Source organism: Phyllopteryx taeniolatus, chromosome 7 (genome assembly GCF_024500385.1).
Source record: "Phyllopteryx taeniolatus isolate TA_2022b chromosome 7, UOR_Ptae_1.2, whole genome shotgun sequence".
Lineage (NCBI taxonomy): Eukaryota > Metazoa > Chordata > Actinopteri > Syngnathiformes > Syngnathidae > Phyllopteryx > Phyllopteryx taeniolatus.
The window spans coordinates 6,407,548-6,418,405 of NC_084508.1; the positions used below are offsets into that span (position 1 = coordinate 6,407,548).

Here is a 10,858-nt window from a genome sequence, read left to right on the forward strand (position 1 = left end):
ATACTTACATATTGTTTGTGCTTATGTGTTTAACATGCGCAAAGTAAGGCGAGGGGTGGGCGACGTAGCAACCGCCGGCAACAACGCCAACCTCAGACCAATTGTCATCATCTCAGAGAGTTCTTTAATGCGAAAACACTTGCTCCCTATTCGCACCTGAGACCTTGGAACATTAATGAGTGAAAAGGAGGGACATTGGACCCAATGTGGACATTTTCACTTAGGGGTGTACTCACTTTTGTTGTTATGAGGGGGCAGTACATTTAGCAAGCTGTACAATGACTACTTTACATCGTAGCGAAGTGTCATCTTTTTTTTTTTCCATGTCGTCCCGTGAAAAGATATAAGCAAATATTTACAAAAGTGCGAGGGGTGTACTCACGTTTGTGAGATACCGTAGACGAGGAAACATTTGGCACGGCGAGCAAATATGAGAACTTAGGAATCCGTGGCATTGAACGCTTCCTGAATCCGAATTTTGGAATTTGCATCCAGTGAACCCCACTGGTATTCGCCGTGGGGCAAAATGCAGCTTTTTGGGGCGACCCCGTCGCAAATGACACGTTCCTCTGTGTCACACGGCTTTTCAACGACATCGTTTCTCTCAAGGCGATGTCACGTAGATCTGGGCTGGCGGGTCCGAGGAAGAAACAACCGGTTCTCGCCGAAACGTTTCACCGAGCCGCAAATACGAAGTCTTGGATCTGAGGTTGACTCGCTTTTATGACGATGGACCTCGGAGGACTCGGGTGACGACATTACCCGTGTTGTTATTGCTTCGGTCACCTTTACACACAGAAAGAAAATTGCATCTCTAAACAAAGTTGAGCTTCGTGTGCGATTTGCCGGTCACTACTTCAAGTATTCCAGCGTGCTTTTCAGTCATTCGGTAGGGAAAGAAAAATAAACGTGTGCATTTCATGCTTTTTGTTTGTTTGTTTTTTGGAGGGTGGTGGTTCTTAGCGCAGCAGTTTGTCGTTGAGCGCCACGACGGTTTGCGCAAAGCGGCTCTCGGTGACAAAGTCGGCCGCCACGATGTTGAGCGCGCCCGGCTGGTTGCCGGGCGCCTGCTCCGTGAGCCACGTCAGCAGCGCGGGGTTGGCGGACATCGCCAAGTCCTTCAGCGACTCGGTCAGATGCGTGCAGATGTACTTCAGGTCCGCTGTCAGGTTGATTCCGGTGACGAAAAAACCTCCTGTAACAAATGTTTTTTAAAAAAAATATATATATATATATTTTACCTAAAGCTGGGTGGTTATTGTACATTTAAAAAAAAAAAAAAAGTTGGTTTTGTTGCGCTTACCCGGTCTGCCCCGTTGCTTCCTGAGCTCGAAGGCCTCAACGAGGGCCTCGGCTTTGCACTTGTTGGCCCACCAGTAAGGAATGTGAGGCCAAAGGTCGCCGTGGCGGACGACGGCGTGCTCGTACGACACGATCACCTGGCAGCCCGACGACCACAGCTTCCGAAGGGTTAGCGCTTCCTGACAAGACAGTTGTGACAAGCGAGCGAGAAGTCGGGGGAGCTTCGGTCAACAAGTGACGGATTTATGACGCCCGCTACCCCAATTTAGCCAAAAAATAACCTACACAAGCGACTCTCCAATTGTGGTACTGAAAACTGGTACACGAAAGAATTACTGCCCAAGTACAGCTCAGTAGTGTTTACATTTTTTTAAAGTTAATAAATGGCTTTTTTTTGTTTGTTCTTTGTTTAAAAATGTGACATTTTTCTTGAATGCGTTTTTTTCCCTGAAATTCTTTTTACTTTACTCTCGTATCATCGCAGCTTCATTTCTAAAAAATAAAAAAAATATATATTTTCTTGAAAAGTTACAACTTTATTCTCGAAACATGCAGATTTTTGTTTCTCGAAACACTCCAACCACTTATTAAATGACACTTTATTCTCATAGCAATATAGCTTATTTTCTCCAAAATATACTGGAAGTATATATACATTTTTCTGGAAATTATTCTGGAACCATTACAATTTGTCTAGAAACAAAGTTTTTTATTTTTTAAATAAACATGACTATGTTCGTAAAATTACACATTTTTTGTTAAAATTATTATTTTTTTGTATATTTTAACCGTTTACTCAAAAATATACAGATTTGTTCCTGAAAAAATATAACTATCCAACATTACATTCTTTTCCTCAAAAATATGACAATTTGCCTTGAAAAAAAATAGGACGAAAACAATTATTCTTGGAATATTACAAATGTTGTTTAAAAACTGAATATATGATTTTTATTCATGAAAAAAAATAAACATTTTCTCAAATCAGAGCTCTTTTCTCAAAAATATATGGAATTTATTTCTTGAAAAAAATTATTTTTTTCTTGAAAAAAATATATATTCTCAAAAATAGTATGACTTTTTTTTTTTTTTAAACTACTTTATTCTAACATTACAACTTTTTTGAATTGAAAAAAATATATATTTTTTTTTTTCCCCCCTCCATCTATTGCAACTTCAAAGACACTTAATAACATGAGAACTAAGAAAAACTAATTAAACAAAATAAGGAATGGGAGCCGTACCATTTTGGGACAGAGTTTGGAGGAGAAGACGTTTCGTATGGTGGCGAGCAGCAGCATGTGGAGCTCGCAGCTGATGTCCAGGAAATGGCTGAAGGACAGGACGACCACTTCTTTGGGGTGAGCGTCCAGCCACTGGCGGATCTCGCCCAGAACCGTCTGTCGGCAGAGAGAACACACCGGTGCAGCGCTACCGCGTCCCAATTTTTGTGTTTGGGCGTTTGAGCCGTTCAATTAACGGCTGAAAGGGCATCGGCGACCGTGGCTCTCCTTGCCCACGTGCGAGGCTCGCGCTACTCGGTACCTTAATTGCTCCCCCTCCCTCCACCACTTCAATCGCGCGCCGGCATATGTGAAGCCCGCCCGTGGCGGCGTACCTCCACAGTGAGCGTGGTGTAGACGCCGTGGTAGAAGTAGAGGTCGGTGGAGCCGTCGTTGGGCCTGTGCGCGATTCGCAGGTCGCAATAGCGGACGCCGCAGTCCAGCTGCTGCGTCACCGAGTACTCCTGCAACACATACACAGGTACATATAACTCCGTCTATCACCATGTCATCTTCTTGGAACGCCGTAGTCTTGGTCATTTTAACACTTGATCTTGTTGCTAGGCAGAAAATGAGAGGAGCTGCCCCAAAGGCCAATGGGGGAAAAAAAAAAATGAGGCAACATTTTTATTTCCTTGTTGTTACCTTATGACTTTTTTTTTTTTTTTTTACTTTTTTCTAAAAAAAACAACACAATTGTATTCTCATAATGTTATGACTCCATTCTCGGAAATATAACTGTTTTCTTGAAAAGACATACAATTATTATGTTTTTTTCCCCCCCCTAAAAAAATATAAGACTTATTTCAGGGAAAAAAGACAATACTTGAAACATTAAAAATGTTTCTTGAAAAATAGTATTTTGGTGAAAGAAATGTGATCATTTTGCTTGATAAAATTGGACATTATTCTCATGACATACCTTTGTTTAAAAAAAAAAAAAATATATATATATATATATATATGTATTGCTACTTCTTTCTTGAAAATACCAACTTTTTTTTCGCCCAAAAAAACAATATTGATAGATTTTCTTGTTTTAGATCTTCGGACCATTATTGCGCTTAACTGTTAAAAATCAAAGTCATTATTAAATAATTGTACTTTTAAAATATGTATATTTTAATATATTATTAAATGAATTAAAATGAAATGAACTAAGCAATTTTCTTTTAAACAATGAAGAAAACCACAATTTCTGTACAAGTGGTTGGACATAGACCACTATTGCACATACTTGATTAGATATTGCGTATACTATAAGACATTAATAAGCCTAGATATTTCATTATTTGATATTTATGTAAAAATATTAAGAAAACAGAACTGTTTTCATTTGGAAAAACGCCCAAAACTTTCTATAAATTCAGAATCATTGGAATTGGACCACTATTGCACTAAACGCTTTTCCTTAAACTATTAATTTGATATATATTATATTATTATATTGTTGATTATTCTTATGAAACAAACATGAGACCAATTAACCTTTTTTTGTTTGTTTGAAAAATGCCAAATCTGAGGAAAAGCACAATTTCTGTGCTATCCAGAAGAAGTAATCATTGGCATAGACCCGAGACATAAACACTTTATGTCATTTTATTTGACACTTCTAACTTCACATCTCTCCTGTAAAATGACAAAACAATGGAGTTAGCCCACTGTAGTTCTCTGTGGCTCGTACATTTTGTACGACGTCGTCATCGTCAGTTTCCGGCATGTGCATTATGTGCGACTGCACAGGGCAGCAACACGTCGCAAATAATGAAAACAAAAACAAAAAAAATAAATCTATATGAAATGTTGTTGTTTTTTATTGTGTAAAGTAATGGCATGACATATCAATCATTGTCGTTTGCATGTAGATTTGTGTGCCCGCATGACTCCTTGCGTTCATCCTACCTGCGTTACGGCCCACTTGTACAGGAGGGGCCGGACGAGGGGCTTCATGAACCTGTCCAGCTTCTGCAGCACGTCGGGCTGCGCGAGGTCGACGGGGGATCTTTGGTTGCTGTCCAGACAGTAGGTGATGGCGTTGTGGCTGCCTGCGCGGACAAGGAGAAACATCGGTACCGCCCCCCCGCGGAGGCTGACGAGCGACGCGAGATTGTGCGCGCGGCCTACCCGGAATGGCCAGGTGGTAGAGCGGGGTGTCCCACAGGGCCGGCGGCAGGCGACTCATCCAGCTGTCCGTGGGCAGATCCCCCAGGCTCGCGCTACTCGGCTCCATGCGGAAACATTTGCGTGGGAAATGTCAAAGCCGCGCGAACGTGGTCGGGGGGGGAGCAGGTGCGCGGGACGGCGGAGGGAGCGAGGGAGGCGGTCACGGAAGAGAGATGCGAGGGAGGAGGGGAGGTAGCAGGATGTAAGACACGGAGGAGGAAGGAGTCACGCATGGAAAGGAGGAGGGGGAGCGCACGGCCACCGTTCATGAAGCTTTTAGTCTGGGAAGGGCAGCATGTTTACGCTTCTCACCCTCATTCTCCTGCAGCTGAAACTAGGATCTTCTTCACACCGATTACCAGTTACGAGTGCCGAATAGCGATACGAGTACGGATACCGCTTGATGGCCCATTTATTGTATTGGGGTTTTTTTTTTTCCTTGCCTGGCCTTCACAAGAACCTGATAAATTTTGGAAAGAAAAAAAAAAAAAAAAAAAAAAAAAAAAAAAAAAGGGGGCCGGTATCGGTACGTCCTTTCCTTGCTGAAACGATTAATCGACTAACTCGAATAATTGTATTCCAAGAAAATGTCGACGCAAAATAATGTAGCTGCTGACTCATGTACAAGTTTGTGATCGTTTTGACACTTCAAAAAAAAACAACAACAACTGCAATGTAGAATTAACTTGCTAATTAACTAATCTACGACCGCGATCTAATTTAATATAGCCGACCACCTCGCGTTAAAATGCATCGTAAAGCCCTCACAAAGTACTTTCAATCACTTTCAATATACTCTGGTCCCGAGTATATTGAGTTGTTTTTTTGTCTCCACCCGGACATTGTTGCTCTCTTCTACAGCATCCATGACAATGAAACGCCAAGAACAGGTTACGCCAATGAGGCCGTGAAGCCACGCCGCCACGGCCAATAGCTACTCAACAGGTTTCCGAGCACAAACATTCTCCCGCTAATGAAAAGTCAACACTATTTGCTTGGAATCTTATTCCAATGTCAAAATGACTACTTCTTAAAGAACATATCACGGCGGTCACTTTTTTCCAGTGCGTGCATATTCTTGAACAAAAACAAGCTTTTTGCAGTGAGGACACTTGTTTTAAAGCGCTTACTCTGATTTTCCCCCCCCCCCCGACTTTATCCTCGTGAGTCGTAACATTACAACTCCCCCCCCCCCCTATAAAACAGGACTATTTCTCTTGGAGGGCGTGGGGGGGAGAAAAAAAAAAAAAAAAAAAAAAAACAAAAAAAAGACTTTTTCTTTTAAAAACTTGACTTTCCTCTTGTAACTTACAGTAGCTTTTTTTGTTGAAAAATTTTTTTTTTCTCAAATATACTTTAATTTTCTTGAAATATTTTTCTTTTTTTCTTAAAAAAAAACCCCAACTTATTTTCTTTCAACTATTTTGTTTGTATTGTTTTTAAATTGCGTTATTCGAATAGCTTAACTGCTATTTTCCAACTACTGCATGTCTTGGAAAAATTATTATTATTTTTTTTTTTGAAGGAAACAAATTTGTTTCCAAACACTGACTTTTTTTCCTGAAACATCTCTTTGAAAATACAACTTCACTCTTGTAGCATTATAGCTTGTTTGTCTCCAAAACATACTCCCAAGTATTTATTCCTGGAAAAAAACAACTATTTTTGAAACATTACAATTTTATTTTATTTATTTGAATGTGACTATCCTCATAACTTTGAAACGTAGAAAAGTTTTGTTTTTTTCCTCTCCATAATTCATGACTTTTTTTTCCCCAGAACGTAATGATTCTTTTTTTTTTTTTTTTTTAGGGAAAAAGGACTTATTTCTTGCGTGACCCATAACAGTAGCCAGTTGAAAATCTTTATTCATTACATAGTGCCGTGCAAAACAAACGTCTCCATTTTTATATCGGCGAGTGAATATATTAAGAGCAACAGAATATCGTCCGTACACAAGATTTGTACTTGCCTGCCCCGAATCCGACTAAAGATGCAGCATTAGACCAGTTCTTCAATCCCAGCTGGGCCTCAATTCAAACTCCACTGGAAAACTCTGCAGCATTAGAAGCATCTGGAAAGTATTCGCAACACTTCACTTTTCCCACATTTTGTTACTGCCTATTCCGAAATGGAACCCAAAAAACACTTTTATGTACGTACGTTATCGTGCAGTTCAAACTTTGGAGTCAACTTGGAAATGTTTTGGCTTTGAGAAGCACGACAGCGCGTATGAAAAGTCTACACACCCCTGTTGAAATGTCATTTTTGTAATACCAAAAAAAAAAAATAATAATAATAATTTGATATGACATAAAACTTGTACAACTCAATTGAAATTTTGGCGGATTCTTTTTTTCCTCTGAGAATGAACATATGAAATAATGTGGTTGCACAAGTGTGCACACCCCCTTATAATTGGGACAGTCACAAAAAAACGATGCTTTTCTTTCAAAAATAAGGCCAACAGTAATGTACCGCAGTCACACAACGTTGTGTTTTCACCGTGGAATTGTATGGGTGAGCCCAAACGTTTAAGCAGCGCTGCACGTCTAAGTATTGAAAGGCTTTTGTCAATACTCTGTTAGAGCACCTTTGGCCGCAACGACAGCCGTAAGTCTTTTGGAATATGACGCCACAAGCTGGGCACACCTATCTTTGGGCAGTTTCACCCACTCCTCTTTGCAGAAACACTCCAGCTCCATCAGGCTGGACGGGGATTGTCGGCGCACGGCCATTTTCACGTCTCTCCAGAGATGCTCAATGGGGTTCAAGTCCGGGCTCTTGCTGGGCCACTCCAGGACGTTCACACAGTTGTCCTCCAGCCATTTCTGGGATATCTTGGCTTTGTGCTGCCGGTTGTTGTCCTGCTGGAAGACGAACTCTCGCCCCAGTCTGAGTTCAAGAGCGCTCTGGAACAGGTTCGCATCCAGGATGTCTCTGTACACTTCTGCATTCCACTTCTCCTCAATCCGGACCAGTCTCCCAGTTCCTGCCGCTGAAAAACATCCCCACATCGTGATGCCGCTGCCGTCGGCGTTCACTGTCGGGATGCTGTTGGCCGGGTAATGAGCGCTGCCTGGTTGGCATCTGCCGTTCGCTCCAAAGAGTTCAATCTTTGTCTCCCCAGACCAGATAATTCTGTCTCTCACGGTCTGAGGGTCCTTTAGGTGCCTTTGGGCAAACTCCAGGCGAGCCGCCATGTGCCGTTTGCCAAGGAGTGGCTTCCGTCTGGCCACATACACGCCCGATCGTTGGATCGCTGCAGAGATGCTCGTCTTCCTGGAAGCTTCTCTGTCCGCTGAGGAACCCTGGAGCTCTGACGGAGCGACCGTGGGGTTGACGATGTCCTCCTTTGTCCCTTGATGGCTCGGTTTAGTCGGGCGGCCAGATCTAGGGAGAGTCCTGGTGGTTCCGAACGTCTTCCATTTACGGATGACGGAGCCCACTGTGCTCATCGGCACCTTTAAAGCGGCGGAGATTTTCCTGTACCCTTCCCCAGATCTGTGACTCGAGACAATTTTGTCTCGGAGTTCTACAGACAGTTCCCTGGACTTCATGCTTGCTCTGACGTGCACCGTGTCCCAATCACGTCCGATCTGTAGCTGTCCCTCAGCTCAACGAACAGGCGAGGAATTTCCAGACGGGATCTTGACTTGATTTGAAGCTTTGTACCATCAGAAAGCGGGCGCAGTCGCCTAACGCCGGGAAAACAATGGACACAACATCAGTTCCGAGATCAGGACACACTACGATGATGCATACGTGAGTCTTTTTTTTTTTTATAAGCACAAAGAAAATGCTTGGCAAGGGAGCTCTGTTTCTTCTTTCTGTAGCTTTGGTTCTTTGCTGGAAATTGTCTTGAGTTTCAGGACACCGTCATTATCTATCTGGTTTTGTGCGACCAAGACAAGCACAATGGCGCCAAAGCTTTGGATTCAATTCAGTTTATGGTTTTTTTCCTCGACTCCAGCTGTCCCTGTTAAAAATGAAATGTGTACCCTGAGCACAAAAGTTTGCGAAAAGCTCCAGTAAAGTCGTCTTAACGAAACCTTAAAATGGCAAAACCATCAAAACGCATACTTTTAACAGCTATTACATAGTCGAATTCTAGCTAACCACGAAGAGCGATGTACACCGTTTCAAGAAGCAGGCAAGAAACTGGACTACCAAAATACACGGAAAGCCACAAATGATCACAAATCTTAAACAAAGGCTAACAAGGCTAACACAGGACAACACTTACTTCTGGAAAATACTCAGCGAAATGGCGACGGCAGCTCAGCTCAGTTCGTTATGACCAACTGCCCATAGTGATGCACATATAGACGCCACATCCAATATGGCGACACAGGCGAAATACGTTGGTCAATACGCCATTTTTGTTACGTACGTCAAACCTACTTGTCATTTTACGTTTAGTTGCCTGCTTCAAAAGCACGCACAATTAGAGCGCTTCAAGAGTTATTTTACTTGGAAAAAAAACCCAACAAGAACAGATTGTACTTTATGGATATCTGCGCTCTATTACATTTAGTAGTTGAGAAAGAACCCTGCTAAAAAAAAAAAAGAAGCCGATTAAAGCTCATATTTTCCACCTGGCGCCTACCGCCCCAATGTCCTACGTCATCGTACGTGCCCAGGAAGTTGGCTTGCTCTCACAAACACACGAAGGCGACGAGCTAACAACAAAGCGCTCGTGGAAAATTGCGCCACGCTGAGACCGATTTCTCCGCTACGATGCCTTACGCTAACCAACCCACGGTAAAAATCACGGAACTTACCGATGAAAATGTCAAGTTTGTCATTGAGAATACCGATTTGGCGGTGGGCAATTCTATTCGACGTGTCTTCATGTCGGAGGTCCCGACAGTCGCAATTGACTGGATCCAGATTGACGCGAACTCGTCAGTGCTGCACGACGAGTTCATCGCGCACAGAGTCGGTCTCATCCCGCTCACCAGTGACGACATTGTGGAAAAAATGCAGTATTCCAGGGATTGCACCTGCGACGAGTTCTGCCCGGAGTGCTCCGTTGAGTTGACACTGGATGTCCGTTGTACCGACGAAAAGACGCGCAACGTCACCTCCCGCGACCTGTTGTCCAACAACCACAGGGTCATCCCGGTGACGTCCAGGAGTCGCGACAACGATCCCAACGACTACGCCGAACGAAATGAAATTTTGCTGGTCAAGCTCCGCAAAGGCCAGGAACTGCGACTGAGAGCCTACGCCAAGAAAGGATTCGGTAAGGAGCACGCCAAGTGGAACCCGACAGCGGGAGTGGCCTTCGAGTATGACCCGGACAATGCCCTGAGGCACACCGTCTACCCCCGACCCGAGGAATGGCCCAAGAGTGAATATTCTGAAATTGAGGAGGATGAGGTGCAGGCTCCCTACGACCCGAACGGAAAGCCAGAAAGGTTCTACTACAACGTGGAGTCTTGCGGTTCCCTCCGACCCGAGACCATTGTCATGTCCGCACTGGCTGTCCTCAAGAAGAAGCTGAGCGACCTACAGACACAACTCAACCACGAAATCCAGAGTGATGTGCTCACCATCAACTGAAGGAAGTCACCATCATAAAGATCTCCTTCAGGGACCTGCTTACCGATCATGGACATTCAGTCTTTACTGCAGCTTAGTGTACTAGCGTGTCAATGGCCCAACCATATGTTGGATGAATACTTTGTTCAAATTTTCCTTACGTTTTAAATAGTGTAATAAAAAAAAAATGTCAAATCATTTTGACTGTGGATGTCTGGTTTAGATTATGTGCAAAACCACCATACCATGTTGACCTAATGACAAATGTGCACAATTTAGACAACAGCAACAGCCCAAGGTGGTGAGTGTTGTGTTTAAAAAAAAAAAAAGACTCAAATTATAGAGATGAATCTGTTAAAAGGCAATGTTCTTTTGTGTGTTTAGTGAAAACACTTTAAAAAAAAACAAAAAAAAAACGTTTGCAGCTATTTTTCAACTGAAGCTAAAATTCTAATCATGGAAGTTTGCAAAAGCAACTCATTACACATTTTCTCCCAGTAATATCACGGATTGCAATTACATACATTTTGTCATGATAGACATAAAACACACGAGGGATGCTA

The 10,858-nt window shown here is 42.8% G+C and overlaps 2 protein-coding genes across 2 annotated transcripts; one reads left to right on the forward strand and one right to left on the reverse strand.

Moving 5' to 3' along the window:
• Positions 1–101: 101 nt before the first annotated feature.
• On the reverse strand, positions 102–5,240 carry plcxd1 (phosphatidylinositol-specific phospholipase C, X domain containing 1). Its single transcript, XM_061778262.1, has 6 exons — positions 4,710–5,240; positions 4,488–4,630; positions 2,921–3,049; positions 2,547–2,702; positions 1,304–1,481; positions 102–1,195 (listed from the first exon to the last, which is right to left on the reverse strand). The coding sequence occupies exons 1-6, from the start codon at positions 4,813–4,815 to the stop codon at positions 960–962; spliced, it is 948 nt and encodes a 315-aa protein (XP_061634246.1). The 5' UTR covers positions 4,816–5,240; the 3' UTR covers positions 102–959.
• A 4,109-nt stretch (positions 5,241–9,349) lies between these two features.
• polr2c (RNA polymerase II subunit C) lies at positions 9,350–10,493 on the forward strand. The gene has a single exon (XM_061778265.1). The coding sequence runs from the start codon at positions 9,489–9,491 to the stop codon at positions 10,314–10,316; it is 828 nt and encodes a 275-aa protein (XP_061634249.1). The 5' UTR covers positions 9,350–9,488; the 3' UTR covers positions 10,317–10,493.
• The last annotated feature ends 365 nt before the right edge of the window (positions 10,494–10,858 follow it).

What these genes read in the sequence shown, in the direction of transcription:
- plcxd1 (XM_061778262.1), bottom strand. Translation starts at nt 4,815, where the DNA reads ATGGAGCCGAGTAGCGCGAGCCTGGGGGATCTGCCCACGGACAGCTGG. An exon ending in ACACCACGCTCACTGTGGAG is followed by an intron (nt 2,703 to 2,920) that starts GTACGCCGCCAC and finishes CTCTGCCGACAG; the next exon opens with ACGGTTCTGGGCGAGATCCG. An exon ending in GAAGCAACGGGGCAGACCGG is followed by an intron (nt 1,196 to 1,303) that starts GTAAGCGCAACA and finishes CATTTGTTACAG; the next exon opens with GAGGTTTTTTCGTCACCGGA.
- polr2c (XM_061778265.1), top strand. Translation starts at nt 9,489, where the DNA reads ATGCCTTACGCTAACCAACCCACGGTAAAAATCACGGAACTTACCGAT.